This window comes from Apodemus sylvaticus, chromosome 15 (assembly GCF_947179515.1).
Source record: "Apodemus sylvaticus chromosome 15, mApoSyl1.1, whole genome shotgun sequence".
NCBI classification, from domain to species: domain Eukaryota; kingdom Metazoa; phylum Chordata; class Mammalia; order Rodentia; family Muridae; genus Apodemus; species Apodemus sylvaticus.
In genome coordinates, this window is record NC_067486.1 from 13,320,005 (window position 1) to 13,336,866 (window position 16,862).

The 16,862-nt window shown below is 42.7% G+C and overlaps 1 protein-coding gene across 6 annotated transcripts in view; it reads left to right on the forward strand.

Moving 5' to 3' along the window:
* App (amyloid beta precursor protein) overlaps positions 1 to 16,862 on the forward strand; it is a 227,419-nt gene that overhangs the window by 93,259 nt on the left and 117,298 nt on the right. For all 6 annotated transcript variants that reach the window (XM_052158106.1, XM_052158111.1, XM_052158108.1 and 3 more), the window contains exons 4-5: positions 2,820 to 2,932; positions 5,352 to 5,545. In XM_052158106.1, the coding sequence (XP_052014066.1) occupies positions 2,820 to 2,932; positions 5,352 to 5,545 (307 nt within the window). The remainder of the gene's footprint in view (positions 1 to 2,819; positions 2,933 to 5,351; positions 5,546 to 16,862) is intronic.

Genomic DNA, 16,862 nt, shown 5'->3' on the forward strand with positions numbered 1-16,862 from the left:
CAGTTCGGTTATTTCCAAACAGAAAGCACCCATCCTTGTGTATGAAAACTCCAGGTTATACCTGTCATAGACTTCTAAAATAAAATAAAAACAAAAAACAATAAACTTTAATTTACATATTACTCTAAGTCTACATCATAACATACAGATTCCCATAAAACTAAACTATGTTCTAGTATAGACTTTTTGAAAAACAATTAATTTCTAACAAGGTTCAATCCTCTCGATTCTAGAATCTTTTACTATTTATTTCCATCTTTTGTTGTATATGTGGATAATTCTCAGCTTGGCAGTCTGCATGTGAATGCAGATAATAGCAGTTGTCAGAGGTATTGGGTGGCACCGGAGCAGGACCCGCTCCTTGCGTGCTAGGAAACTAACTCAACAGCAGTATGCCCTCTTAACTGCTGAGCCGTCTCCTCAGTCTCTCTCTCTCTCTCTCTCTCTCTCTCTCTCTCTCTCTCTCTCTCTCTCTCTCTCTCTCTAACTTTGGGAGAGATTTTTATAATTTAACCTCTTAACCTTCTTGATGAGTAGCATTCCAGTGTGCTTTCCTAACCCTCAGAGGAGGATAAGAAATGCTGTGCGTTGCTGAATTTTCACTCTAATGACAGGCCACAATGAGCTTCCCCTTTGCCCTTTGTCCTGAGGCCTTTTAAAGTAGCTGGTGTTTGCTAAAGCAATTTCCTTTAGCTATAGGCAACGTCAGCATCAGCAGCTTACAGTTAAGTAAAATATTTTGCAAATTAGAAAATTCCAGTCTCCTTTTAAAACAGAATGAACAGTTGTTAGAATGTAAGTAAGTATCCTTTAGTGTATTCTAATGAATACATTCTATTCATATACACAATGTACAGGCTCAGCATTGTAATCTAGCGCTGGACGGATGAAAACCGATGGATTTGGTTTTGTTCCTTGGCACCAGTTTTTCTTTTTCTACCCTCGAGAAACCATTTAGGACATGGACCAGAACATCTTATATGTGCTTTTGATAGTCTCACAAATGGATTCAATATTAACAATCTTGGGCCAGCATTTAATCTATCCAATAATTACCTATGAATCAGAAAAACATCACAATTGCAAATGTGGCTGACTGTGCTAACTCAAGAGGATGGCTATATCAAGGGCCATGGTCACTTTTGCCTTCGTGTCCCCTTTTCCTGAAATACCTCAGTCATTAGGTATTTCCTGGCAGCCAGGATTGTTTACCTGACCTCTTCACACACTCGGAGTAGTTCACCTGGGAAAGGTCTTTCCTCATAGATCTTATCTATTTAGCTCTGGAACTAGGTTACAACCTCCTGTGGTACACGCTGCCTTAGGCATGTTCTCTGCTGAGGTTTCTCACTTGGAAAGTGGATTTGTGGGAGATGACATCATGGCTCTGTGTGGAGTGAGATGCATGATGCTGTTGCTTTTTGCCCCATCTTTTGCGCAGGTGAGAAGTTTTGAAGTGCCCTTCCACCCTTCCCTTCCTGAAGTTACAAGCAGGCTTGCCAGAGCAGTGTCTGGGATAGGGATGGTATCGTGTGATAGCCATTGGTAATTGACAGAATCTAGAGTAACCTGGGATACTCCTCTGAACAAGCCTGTGGCCGATTATCTTATAATGTTAACTGGGCTGGAACAAGTTGTCCACTGGGGGCAGCACTATTCCCTGGCTGGGAACCATTCGGGATTCTCTGCTTCCTGGTTGTGGATGTAACAGCTGTGTGAGGGACCTATTGTCTTTATTCCCCACCATGGTGGGCCCTATGTACCCTTGAACCATGAGTCAGAGTTAGCTCTTTCTCCCTTAGCTTGTGTTTGTCAGAAAATTGTATTTTTATAGCAGGGAAAATCAGATGATAAATGAGATGCTGCTGTCTGAACATTGTGAAACGTCTTCATGGCCCGTTCTGCTCATCCCCTTAGACGAACCTTGAGTGGTCTTTCTACCTAGAGACATTCCCTGGTGCACCCAGTCAGATTCATTCACCGTGTTGGCCCAGGCCTGGCTTCGTTCTAGAACAGAATGAAATCTCTTCATTCTTCAACAGACATTCATTGTCTAGTATGTGCAGACTTTGCACTGAAGCAGAGGGATGCCACAGTGGATAAAACCAAGAGAAATTAATTTTGCAGCTTATGTTACTTTTCACTGTCAACCTTTCACCCTCATGAGTATGTATGAACATGCATGAGCATGTATGTATATGTATACCTGAAGGGTGATATGTAACATTTCTAAACCTGGAGTACCAGTCATGCCTACGAACCTTTCTCATGAGATGTAAAGTTCAAAGATAACAAGATTCCATAATTTGAACAAATTATACTTTTTATATAAACATATGTATAATACACATTGTGTATGTATAGACTGGAGCTTAACATTTAAAAATGCCATAGTCTCTAACAGTTTGCAAGCAGTTTAAATTTACAAAATACAGAAACAGACAGCAGTGTTGTTAGTGCTCAAATTGAAACTAACTGTGTTTGTACTTTAATCCTTGATGATTATGAATGTCCGTGACTACTTGTGCAGCTTTTAAATACATGTAGAAACTGAAAGGAGAGGGCATTGGGTATGTGTAGCGGACATACAACCATCAAGGCTGTATGCGTAGGGAACTTATGGACAGAAGGTCATGGTGGCAAGGAAGCCGGTTGTTTAAAGAGGCTGACCCACCATCCTAAAGGTAGGGAAGCCTTTGTGGGGTTTTCATGCATTGGAAGCTGGGTAGGTTCTCTGACCTCCGTCAAGCCTGTGTGTGTCCATGGTGAGATCAGCAGGCACACACGGAGTGACACAGGGCGACTTTCCTCTCTTTCAGTTGGTGAGTTTGTCAGCGATGCCCTTCTCGTGCCTGACAAGTGCAAGTTCCTACACCAGGAGCGGATGGATGTTTGTGAGACCCACCTTCACTGGCACACCGTCGCCAAAGAGGTACCAACCTGTGCCCGCTCTCCTGCACAGAGATCTCCTTGTGGGGGGAGGGCACACAAAGATATTTTAGAGGGTCGTTTAAGGCAACACGTTCTTTATGGAAGCAATGTTCAAGTGGCATGAGTGACTTAAAAACTGAGTTTACTTTTTTAGAGTAATTTTTTTTTTTTTTTGCGAGATCACTGAACAGAGAGTCCAGTGAGCAACCCTGTACCATGTCTGTACACACGTTTGTACTTCTATCCATGGACAGTTCTGATGGTCAGCAATAGTTCTCATTAGCTATATGCTCGAGTTCCATCTTGCAGATGAACATAAAAGCTGTCGTCTTTAATAGGCATAACCTTACCATGCACATCTTTTTTCAATTTATTTTCTCCCGTCGCTCTTGTCCCATGTGGTTTGCTTAATTTAACTAGCTGCCGGTGAATGAACTGGTAGCAAAAGGAAGCCACATGTTCAAGGCCACCACCTCTGAGGGCGCAGTCATTAAGTCATACCCTCCCCTGCCTCCTTCCTTTCCACGGTGAGTGCGTCTGTGGCCGCCTGCTCAGCCCTTTGCTAGCTGCTGCTTTCGGCTAAGTCAGTGGAATGTTGAAGACAGTAGAATGTAGTGCCACTGTGAATTACCACCCTCAAAACTGCACTGTGCCTTTGATATAATTATAATGATTTTCTCCTAAGTGGTTGTGTCAAGATGGTGGTACCAGTGTTCTCGAATTAGGGTCCTTTATCTAGCTCAGGAGTTCACTACCAGGCATCCCTGTGCCTTCCTGGGAACGTTTTGCTTGCCCAAGCTGTAGGGGCACCACCATTGATTGGCATGTAGCAGTCAGAGACCAACAGTCTGTTAAAGACCCTCCAGTGAACGGGCAGGCTCCACCCAGTGAACGGGTAGACTCTGCCCAGTGAACGGCAGGCTCCACCCAGTGAACAGGGCAGGCTCCACCCAGTGAACAGTGCAGGCTCCACCCAGTGAACGGGCAGACTCCACCCAGTGAACGGGCAGGCTCCACCCAGTGAATGGGCTGACTCCGCCCAGTGATCAGGCCGACTCCCCTTAGCAAGAATCCACTGCCTCATGCATGCTGAGCTGTTAGAGCTCAGATCTTTGTTTCTAATTTGCATTTAGAGATACAAAGTAGAGTCTTGCTAAGTGGCTCATTTTGGTCTTGATAATCCACTATAGTCCAATCAGGCCTTGAACTTGCCACACAGCCTTGCAAGTAGCGAGAATTACAGATTTGTACCACTAGGCTTGGGTACTCAGCAAATTAATTTAGTTCAAAATTTCAAATATGTTGATTCACGAATTAAAGGGGAGGAGGTTTAACTTTATTTTTATATTTAATAAAATGGTGTGTTCTGACTCACTGTAAAACAAAACTTTCTTTACTTAAAAATGATTTTGGAAGTCGAGCTGCCTGAGCTTAGAGTAGACCACATCTTTTGAAGCCCAGCTTCCCAATTCATAGCCTAACTTTGCATTTCCTCGGAGTTTGCAAAGGAAGACTCCTTTGCTACTAAGAAACAGCAAACTGGAGGTTCCTGTGAAGTTAAAACGTATCTATAGTATTTTTACTATTTCCCTAGGCATGTTGAATTATTAATTTTTTTCTGTGTCACCGGGAGATAGTTTCCCAGTTTTCTCTTAGTGCCAATTTCTGCAAAATTAGCAGATCCTAGGCAATCACAGGAAAAAGAAATCAGGGCTGCGGAGGGGAGTTTCTTCCTTCCTGGGACTGGGACTCTGAGATATGAACCTAGAGACACAAGTTCCAGAATAAGGTGGAACTAACTGCCTATAAAAATTTGCGTCTGGGGTGGAGGAAAGACAGGCTGGGGGATGTAGAAGGAAACTTTAACTCCTGATAAACCATCACAGCCCAAAGCATAAATCGTCCCCTGATATTTGTTCCCATGTTTATCTTTCTTGAACCTGTTTTCTTTTAATGTTTACTTCATAAATATAATACATTTAAAAATGTTTTAGGTATATTTATTTTATATATATTGTATATATTGCCTACATATATGTGTATGCAACAGGTATGTGGTTGGTGCCCACGTAGGCCACAGAGTCAGAATTGGGTATTGGATCCATAGACCCGGAGGTAGGGATAGTTGTGAATCATCATGTCTGCTCTGAAGGTGGATCGGGGGTCCTCACGGCTAGAGCAACAAGTGCCTTTAACCACTCGGCCATCTCTCGACCCCACATATCAAGAAATCAATACAAAGATAGAATACCAGGCAGCCCACACTGACCACCATTTAGAAACGTGTTCAGACAGCAGCCCTTGCCTTCTGGAGCTGGCTCTAGTGTGTGTGTCAGTGCCGCAGTGCCGAGTGTCCCGGCTGTGCACTGTGCAGGTTCGCGTGCCTCGGTGCGCTCACTGACTCCGCCCTCCTTTTGCAGACTTGCAGCGAGAAGAGCACCAACTTGCACGACTACGGCATGCTGCTGCCCTGTGGCATCGACAAGTTCCGAGGGGTAGAGTTCGTATGCTGCCCGTTGGCTGAGGAGAGTGACAGCGTCGACTCTGCGGATGCGGAGGAGGATGACTCTGACGTCTGGTGGGGTGGAGCAGACACAGACTATGCTGATGGCGGGTAAGCTGGCTTTGGAGTTGGGTCTCAGAGAGGCTGACCCATCTCAAGTCTCACACAGCTTTTGTATTCGCTGAATGCATCTGTCCGTCTCCCGGTGGAACGAGCCCCGCTCAGTCAATTGTACTTGATAATACCAGAAATATCCCACCCTGAAGGGTCGCTGTGACTCTTGTGTGCCACTTACTGCTAGTTTTACTGATGTACCTTCCTGAAGTCCTTTAATCACCACGTTTGACTGATCAGACTCCACTCAGAGCCGCTCCTCGGCAGTTCTGCCCCAGAAGCTGCTGATAGGCCAGCTCAGCGCTGTGGCATTCCATTTGGAAATATCTTAAAACATTCTTTCATGAACTCGATACAAATGTTTTAAGGAGGAGACTTGGTTTGTGTTTGGATATTTACTCTTAAGGATTTCTTCTTCATTGTTTTTGGTTTGGTTCTGGATGGGAGGGTGGGCCCCTCCCGGCAACAATCTTTTCTCCTTTGTGTTGTGAACAACATTCATAAACGTTCACCTAAGTTCTTTTTTTTAATTTTTTAATTTGATTTATTCTTTATTTACATTTCAAATGATTTCCCCTTTCCCAGTTCCCCCCTTCCTGAAAGTCCCATAAGCCCTCTTCCCTCCCCCTGTTCCCCAATCCAACCATTCCCACTTCCCTGTCCTGGTATTCCCCTACACTGCTGCACTGAGCCTTTCTAGGACCAGGGGCCACTCCTTCCTTCTTCTTGGACATGATTTGATATTTGGATTGTGTCTTGGGTATTCCAAGTTTCTGTCGCCAAAGTTCTTTAACTGTCTTCAGTTTTATGATTGCTGGCTGACATTTTTTCCCCTCCTTTTCCTAGGGATCTTAACCCCTTAATTCATTTCCTGACTCCTTTCACTTGTGGACAAATATCCATATTCAAATCAAAAGTCTGTGAAACTGGAATTTCTGAGTTAGACATGTGACCCTGTTCGTTGATGGCTATACCATCCCTGAAATGTAAGACACAGGCTTTCACACAGGGTTCTCTCAGCTGCTCCTCAGGGTTGTCTAGCTCAAACAGAACACCAACTACAAATCACAAAGCTTAACTATCAATAAAACGAGGCTTCATTTTAGAGCTAGTTGCCTGAGTTGCTTAAGACGTGTGTGTGTGTGTGTGTGTGTCTTTTATTACCCTGCTTTACCACTTACCATGCATGTTCATTGATCTATCTATTTTTGAGACAAGATACATATAAAGGATACATACAGGACCGAGGCTACAGGTAGCCCAGGCTGGCCAGGACTTACTATATAGAATAGGCTGGCCCAGAACTCACAGAGCTCCAGCTGCCACTGCCTCCTGAGTGTTGAAATTAAAGGTTTACACTACTTATTATATCCAGTCGGGGGAGTAATTGTCTTGCTCCCCCAACTCCCAAAATAATTACATTTGATCTAGCTTGACATAGAGCTAAGGAAACTAAAAATAGATTTTCAGATACTTCTCAGCGATGTGAAAGTTCACCGCCTATGTATAAGTCTCCTGTTTCCCAGGCAAGAAGTCTCAGGGGGGCAAAATTTGCTTCTGAGATTTCTGCCATCAGTGGGTTAGGGGTTCCCCATAATAGTTGGACACCTCACCCTGTACCTCTGTTCTACGTGCCACCTTTGGACATTAACGGGTTAAACTTAATTATGTCTTTTCTTTTTAGAAATGAGGTGGCCTAGTTCTCCCTTATTAGTCCATTCCTGTCCTTCCTCGGCCCTGCACTTCCTCAGTCACATCTAGATTTGAAAGATTCAGAGACTTCTGAAACAAATCCTGTCCTTAGCTTTCTGACCACAGAACCGATGCAACCGGCATTCCTAAAGGAACATCGAGTTACTTAGCCTGACCGTTGTCTTTTTTCATAGGCTGTTAGATACTCGACTTGCTAATTCCCAATTGCTAAGCCGACTATAGATTGAGAAATTATGCGGAAATTATTTTTCTCCTTTGAATGTACTGTGTTTGAATGTGCTATTCACATTCTGCATATTTAAAACCTGGAAACTTCCATGACTGGTGTTGAAACTCTAAGGCACTAGATATATATTTGTAACCATATTGGAAAATTGGTATTGATGGTGTGTGTGTGTGTGTTTGTGTGTGTGTGTGTGTGTGTGTGTGTGTGTAGGCTAGAGTTCACCACTGGGTGTCTTTCTCTATTACTATCCTCCACCTCTTCTTTTATACATAGATTCTAGGGCACAAACTGAGTTTGTCATGATTGTGTGGCAAGCATTTGACCAAACCCCTATCTCCCAGCCCCATCAGGGACATTTAAATTTCAAAATGATTATTTTTATTTTCTTGAGATCCACCAGCCGTTGCCAGGCTTCTTCTGCATGTAAGACATTTTATATGTCTTATAAAATCTCCTTTTTACGGAGTCTAGTTTTCCACATGTCTTGATCTTTCCATCCCCCACTTTTTCTGACATACTGACACCATTGCCACCATCGCTGACACCACCGTCAGAAACCATGGAAGCCTTTTCTCTTGCTGCTGGAAGTTGATCCAGGCAGATGGCTTTGCATTCTGACCCAGGTCTCTTGTTTATTCATCACGTCACTGAGTAACTGTACCTTCTTGATACCCATCTCTGAGTCTATGACTTCTTTCTGCTCTCACTGTTACAAATCCCAAGCTATGAGACGTTTGTTTTTCTCCTTTGAATGTACTGTGTTTGAATGCGCTATGCTCCTTCCTAGGGAAATATCTATCTGCTATCTAAACCAGAGAGGACACTCAGACCTCAGCCGTCCCCTGCCGGGTCATATGCTCACCCTGTCATTATCATCAACTTGAAATGCAAGCTGGCTGCTCTTCTAATTATCTTCCTTTGTATTCTGTCTCATGTGCCACCTCTCTCATCCCTTGGAGACAGGGAACGTTTAATATTCCCAACCATTACTCTGAGCGTACGTCTGAACCACTCACCAAGTCTTGCTTCATTTCACAGTCATCATCTCTGCAGCAACACGAAACCCATTGACTTCCTTCTCTTTGCCTCTGATCGTCCTAATCAAGACAGACTGAACACACAATCACTCACATATACCCCACACATCCTGGACTTGCAGATACGCTCACGTTTCCTAAACATATTTTGGTCAATTCTCAATGCCTGGGAAGACTTAATTTCTTCCTGTAATCCCTTTCTGATTTTCCTAAGTTGTGTAGCTGAACTGGCTAACTCCATTTCTTAGTCATGGCGTAACATCAGCTGAAACCTTAATGTTTCTGGATGCTCCTAATTACTGTCCCCATCTGAGAACAGTTCATCTTCTACATAGCAGTCAATCCACACCAACCTTATTCATCTTGGTCCCTAATATCACCTTTCTTCCTTGCTGTATCTGTAACCCTTTCATAGCTAACCACTGCAGATTTCTACTGCAAGGTGCCTGGCATTTGATGGAAACTCCATACATGTTAATTAACCAGATGGTAAATCTTCTCTGCTACCTAAATATCTCCTGTCCCATCTTCTAGCCCCTTGTCCGTCCTGTCTTTGTCTTTTTTGTGTTCTGCCTGGATTCCTGATCCCTCCAACTCCCTCCATCACCATTTCCGGCTCACTGACTCCGCCTCCCTTACCTATAAACCTCCTTTTTCTTGAATCATCATTCTTTGGTACTCCTTTATTTCAGGAACACACCAATGAAAGCAGCTATCTATCTCATACTGTCCGATCCTTCTAGGTTGGCCCATCACTGTTCCATTTTGGGTTTCTGATGTTTGTTTGGAGAAGTTAGTGAGTAATGATGACATACTTCTTTGGATGTCAAAATAAGAAAATGTTGTAAGGTAGGAAAGCTAAGGTTAAGACCCCATGTGTTCTGGATGTACATTACAATGGACTTTTATGATAACTATAAAATAAAATGAGTTTTGCTCAGTTATTTTTTTTCTCCAAGAAAGAGTAAAGTCAGAAATACTATTTCTTCTTACAGTTAGTTAGATTGCTTAGAAAGAAACCCAGAAGCTAAAATGTAGACAGTGGTGGGATTCCAAGGGTTAACAGCCCATCTGTTCCTGAGAGTTTGTCACTTGGCAAGTGGAAACACCTGGCATAATCGTATACACATTAGGTGCTCAACAAATATTTGAGTAGAATTTGAGTGGCCTTGACATCAAATACATACACAGACGCAGTCATTGTAGCCAAAGGTCAGCATATATAAGCAAACTGATTGGTGTAAAAAAGAAATAACAACTGAGGAACATCATTCTTGGTAGGCAATAATTACATGAAATTGCATCAGAAATCTCTGAAGCTAGAAATTGTATTGAAAAAGTACTGAGACCAAAGGAAAATTAATCCTTTCTTAATGACCTTTAATATGGAGTCTACATATTCAAAAAGTATGATAAAATTATAGCTATAAATTATAAGATTGCATTTCTAGGCCCTTGGGTAAAAGTCAAATTTTGTTTGTTTTGTGTTTTTGACAGTACCAACCATTGTCCCTAAGACTCTGTGCTTGGGGGTGGGTGGGCGGGGCGGGCACTTTGCCACTGAGGTACAGGCTTTGCCTCTTTTGTTATTATTTCTCTTCCATTTCCTTCTGTGACGGAGTCTCAGGGCAGGTAAGCCTTCAGCCTTCTGTATACGTGCATCAGCTTCCGGATTAGCGAGGATTGTGGGACTGTGCAACCACACTGGCTCTTAAAGTCCATTCTTAGACTAACATTTTTCTTTGAAACAGTAAGTCCCTTTTGTTTTTGTCAACTTTAAAAAAAAATGAAATACACACATACACATACATACACACACGCACACACACAAAAGACCTGCAGGTAAAAAAATACACGTTGTATTTACCAGCTATTGGGAAACATTCTGTGATTTGAGAAACAAACATCAGTGAAGAGCAGTGTTTTCCAGTGGGGAACGGTTTTCACTCAAGGGGCACCTGGAACGTGTCTGCAGGCATTTGAGTTGTCACAGTGTGGGTGGTGTGAGAGAGAAATGTCACTGTCGTGGGTGGGGTAGCAGGGCCAGGCATGATGAGCCTCCCAAACCTCCCACAGTGTATAGGACAGCCTTATGACATTGTGCAGTGTGCGGGGTTCAGGAACCCCAATTTGGATGCAAGATGGATGCTCAAAGGCGAAGAGCATTGTTGCTCTTGCAGAAGACCTGGGTTTGGTTCCTAGCACCCTCATGACGGGAACAGCCATCCATGATCCTAGTGCCAGGAGGTCTGCCATCCTCATTAAGGCACAACATGCACACGCTGTGCACACATACATGAAGGCTAAACATTGTGCACATAGAATAAAAACATATAAATCTAAATTACGACCAGTTTTTTCCAAGAGTCGGGGTTCATACCTATAGACCCAGCTCTTGGGAGACAAAACCAGGAGGCTCTTTGGGGGTTCAAGGTCAGCCTGGACCACATAGCTTGTTCCCGGCCAGCTGGAACTGTGTAATAATAAAACTCTGTCAAAACCAAACCAAAACAAAACAAAACAACCTCCATTTAAAGGTTTGTTTACCATTTAACTTCTAGGGAGAAATCAGTCTCCATTCAAGACCCAACCTCTAATTCTGCATGGCCAGAGAAGCAAACATATACCCACCCTAAGAGTCTTCCTCTGAAGAATAGTTTTGTTTTGTTTTTTGACTCTCCTTCCCTCCCTCCTCCCTCTTCCCTCCCATCTTCCCTTCTATCCTTCTATCTGTCCTTCCTTCCTTCCTTCCATCCATCAAAATAAACCTTCCTAACCTCAGCCTTAAAATGCTGTCATCAAAATGTTCTTAACTACAATGAACTATTGAGACTTCTCATTTGTACCAAATTATTTTATGACATCTATAATGTCGTGTTTATTACTGTAAACTACCATTATACTTTTGGGGGCCAGGAATGTTGTCGCTTAAGATATTTGGTGAATTTTTAAAAGCAAGGGAGAATCTCTCTTTTTTAATGTCCATTGCATTCCATTTGAATTTTTTAAAGCTGTTGGATTAGGGGCAAATTATTATGGTTTGATCTGATGGTAAGTTTTATCAATTTGGTCCATATAGATTTAGTCATAGCTAAAACAAAATTTAAATCCCAATGCACTACCATCGTGTACTTTCCATGCAAAGTCTTAATGTTTATTCCTTGAGTTATGTTTATTGTGACTTGTTGTCTGTCTTTATCCCACTGTGACATGCTGCATAGGAGGTCAATGAAGAACACAGATTTCCATGAACTCATACTTAGTCAGTCCTTGTAGGCAGGATAGGAAGTTCACCTTAAGGCCAGTTTGTAAGTAGCACTATGCTATAGGTATAGTGATTGAAGAATCACTTTCATTATGGTCTCTGTACCCCAAGATCCTCTCAGACGTTAACAGCCACATGGCTTTATAGAAAGTACTGATCACAAATACATGGTTTGGAGTTTGTGAAAACTTACCATCTAATCGAGCAGTAAATTTCCTCATTTCTCTCTTCAGTAATGATACTAAACATCCACAGCATTACCTGATCCTCAGCTGTCATGAGAATTTACGTCTATGTGCAGGTCAACGCTTTCTATCTTTAAGATAGATGAGAGAGAAAGAGAGGGGTAAGTTTTATTTGGCCATCTATCTTCTCCTTCATATCTGTGGAGTTGAAGTTCTTAAAATAATCTTGTTCAGTTTCTGCCTTGGGCTTTAAGAAAACGCTACTCGATGCTCAGGGGAGCCATGAACACCAGGGCTGTTAGACGGACACCCAAGTGAATCACACAATGATCAACGAAGGCCCGGAATCTTTGTAGGCAGACGAGTCAAGTCTGAACGAAATTGATGAAGCAGCAAATGGCTTTGAGAGGCGACCATCACCCACCACAGTGCAGGCTTGGCAGCTTCCAGAGCTGGGCCGGGCTGTCTGCCTCTTGTCTGAATAAAGGAACTAATTTGAAAATGATGAATTGGAGAATTACAGAGACTTGCACTGTTCCCCTGAGGACACTGGCTGCCACTACCAAGGTCTTATTAGAAATGCTGTTTCTATATTTAATAAACTTGGACCACACATACATCCAGAAGAAAAACAAATCACGTTAATAGTCTTTACCAGATTCCAGATGGGAGGCCAAGCCAGTGGGCTTTGTTTTGGTTTCTGAGCAGGTGATGCCAGAGAGGAGTGTTTCCTGTATAGGACTTGGCCGCTGTTATCTGAGGGACATCTGGCACTGCACTGAGCTTACTCACACACAGTGCCTAGTAATAGGACATCGGGTGACATATACTACACTCTTGGAAGTGTTATTTGAAGGGTTGAGTTATTACCGATGGTAATTTCAGGATAGTAAGGCATGGTCAGATAGTAAGGCAAGAGAAGGAAAATGCATATCCTTATTATTTTGACTGGATTCAGTTATTAGTGCCCACGAGGGCCAATTTCCTGTTGAAGCTGGGATCAAGATAATATCATCTCTAGAGTAAAATCCCTTGTTTATATGGAATTTATCACTGTCTCATGTCAAAGTCACTCTTAAAAACTTAATTTATATACCAAGTTGTTACTCCAAAAGATATTTCTCTTACTAGAACTACATGACATGAACCGGTGCCAATAGCCGTCTGTAAGACACTCAGCAAAATATAAAAGCGTGTATTTCTGTAGAAGAAAGTCAGTCAATAGGCAAATTTGAAACCATAACCTTTCACTTCCCACATTTATGAAATAACATTTCCAGGGAACCAGTGAAATTAACTGTGAAACTAAAGACGGTGGGCGTGCCCAATGTAGTTAAAGCCAGGACTTCAGTGTGTCCAAGTGGAGGAGGAAAGAGAAGGCCTTTTAGCAAAGAAAATGGTCTGATTTTGCAATACATGACTCTTAGACAGAGAGACTCACAGTGGGCAAATAGCAGAGAATAAGCAACCATGGAGTGAGTGTTTGGCCATACATGATATCTGTGTCATGTTCCCATGACTCAGGGATCATCACAGAGAGTGTAAGAGCCAAAGGTTGCAGAGGACTACTTCAAGAAAGGGTTCCTTTTGGACACCGTAGGGCCCGCTGCCCATGTGAACCCACAGCAGCTATGACTACATGCAGAAGACCTGTGTAAGAGCAAACCAGCCAAAACTCTTAATGTGGGGACAGGAAGGGCTCGGGTAGCCCCACTCCTAGTTGAAGAGCTATTGGCAGTGGATGGCCTCATGGAGAGGGTGTGTCTGTTTTCTTCAGGGATGCAGGCCAGGGTAGGTTGCCCGTGTACCAGTGGCTGGCCCTGTGCCTAGGCACATACCAGCAGCCCCACACCAGCTAGACTGCCTGGTTAATATATTAATAAATAACAAGTACATGAAGTCATGAGGCAGCCGTGGAGGGAAGAGTCGTAAGAGGAGGAGGAGGAATAAGATGGGATGAGTTTCATCCAGACATTATAAACATGGATGAAAATCTCAAAGAATAATTTAAAATGCACATTTTTTTCAAAGCCAAGCTTTAACCCTAGCATATCTGGCTGAGCCTGTTTCCTCTGACAGGGGTAATGTAAGATAATCTGTATCACAGTGCTTGTTGGTCTACTGACAATGCACAAACACATTTATAATGTGTAGACTGGATCTTGACGAAGAAAGGTAAACCTCTGTGGAGCTGATCTGTAGGCCACCGCACCCCAACCCTGTCTCATCCTGTCAAACAGAAAAGCACTCTTCAGGGCTTGGAGCCCAGTGTCCTACCTCTGCTCGATAATCATGGCCAGTATAATGTGTTCTTTTTTTCAGTTGACTCTTTTAAGGCCTTGTCACTGTTATAACTAATACTGACAGATGTCACTGTTTTAACTGATACTGACAGATGTCACTGTTTTAACTGATACTGACAGATGTCACTGTTTTAACTGATACTGACAGTTGAGCACATCTTAGGCCTTTTGTTTTAAATGAGGCTGAGAACATCTTAAAGTAGCTGTTGGTAGCAAGTAAGTGATGATACTTATATTTATATGCCTGTTTTATCTCTTAAATATGCAAGAATTATTTTAAAGATACAAAAAATGACTAAAATATATGATTCCTATGACTGGAAATTGTCTATTAAATTAGTTGTGGTTGACTTTGGTTCTCTTGGATATTTTAAATAGAAACTTAATGGCTATTTAAACTTTTCAATTTCCACATCTGAAAGCCTTCCATTTTAGACTTCCGTTATACATTTCCGAAATATAGAAAGTAGATTTAGAGAAGTAAAAGAAGATTAAGTTTTTAATCTTCTGCCCCCTGGAATATGCAGTTCATTTGCGTCCCATTGTAGAACCTTTGATTGTCATGTTAATCAGCCTTCAGCAGAGTTTTATAGCTGGAGCTGTGAAGCTGTACAAATATCAGATGTAGTAATGAAATACTTTGGCTTTATGAAAATGCGTGTCCAAGGTATTCCTGGGATAGCGGCACCTCATTTAATTGTGGAGTGCTCAGGTGCTAAGTCCACTGGCACAGCATTGCCAGGCACCTGTCCCACAAGGCTCCCGACTCATCCAGTACTCACACAAATGCTGAAACTCCCTTAGCAACACAGGACACAGAGCATCTGAAACAGGACGGCTGCTTGACAGTATTGTTTCCATGCATGCACATTGGGAGTTGACCACATACGTATTTTAGATACACATTTATGACTTCCTGTGGTCTTTGGTGAGACCCCTACAATGGATGTTTCTGCTCTGTCATCAACACAAGTGACAGGCTTTTCCTTGCATCCCCATTATTTTACTGTCAGGTACCAGTTCACACACAGACAGGCCCCGGCGTCTGTGGGCTCAGGAGTCTGAGCACCCAGAACAGACCACATGAAAGGTCCTTGGAATCCTCTCTTCTGTCTTCATATGTGACTTGCCCATCCTATCATTTCCAGACTGTTCTTCCTGTGTGCTCTTCAGACAAGGCATTGACTGGGTCTTTTGTTTATTGGTTATAACTATCTGATCACCACCATTTGTTTTAAATTGCTTGTTAAGTGTGTGTTCCCTGACCCTCTTCTTTAGGTTACTGTAGTATTTTCCTTCCTATCCCGTTATTTTCTTATTGTCTTTGACTCTGAATATTGGTTAAAGCAAATAGTTCAAGGCTTACTTCTATAGTCTGGGAGACCTCATTATTTTACAGATGAATTTCAGTGCATACGGGTGTTGTTAATGGCTGTCTGCCCCCCCCACCCTGTTCCCCTAATTGGGTTTTGTGAAATCTGTTCAATCTTTAGAAACACTCCCTGGAGTTACAGTTTGGAACCCAGGACCCTGCACTGTTACTTCACCTACTCTGTCCATCCTATCCAATACAATCTTAGTCTAAAGTACCTTAAAAGACAACCAGAACTAGGACCCTCCTAATGTCTTATCATTAACTCTCTCCTACACATTCATCCTTCCTTCCCATACAAATGGAAAGCTTATAGCTTCTGTAGATCAGCTACAGTGTGAAACACGTGTATACATAAGAACTCCCCAAGATAATTTGATGGCTTTCCAGCACACTAAAAAACTGATTTCCAGGGCTTTTGCAGGGAAGCCTGGCTTGAAGCAAGCTAATGATGGTGGATGCAGTTACAGAGTTTGTTTTTGTGCCAGGCCTTCATGTAATCTATGATTGTGTGTGTGTGTGTGTGTGTGTGTGTGTGTCTGTCTGTCTGTCTGTCTGTCTGCCTGTCTCTCTGTGTGTGTCTGTATGTATGTATGTCTATCTGTCTCTCTGTGTGTCTGTATGTCTGTCTGTCTATCTGTCTCTGTGTGTGTATGTGTCTGTCTGTATATCTGTCTGTCTATCTGTCGGTGTGTATGTGTCTGTCTATATGTCTGTCTAACTACCTGCCTGTGTGTCTGTATGTATGTATGTATGTATGTATGTATGTATGTATGTGTGTGTGTGTTTATGCGTATGTGTGTTCTTGCCGTATATATACAGGTGAATGTATATGTGTGCATATATATGTGGAAGCCAGAGAGCAATCTTGGCTATTGTTCCTCAAGTGCTGTCTACCTTGTTTTAGAGACAGGCTACCACTGGTGTCGAGCTCACCCAATAAGCCAGGCTGGCCAGTCTGTGTGCCTCAGAGATCTTTTGATCCTAGCCTCCCTACTCTGAGATTATAAATGTGAACCACCATTTCTAGCCATATATATGTACATAGGCATTACATATGTATATGCTGGGATTTGAGAAGGGGAAGCCCCCCTCTGGGTATCAGCCCCTCTCCCTCCCCACCCACCACTTTCCACACACATCAAGTCTCTGTGGGACTAGGGACAGCCTCTCCCCCTGAGGCCAGATAAGGCTGTCCATTTAGGGGTGCAGG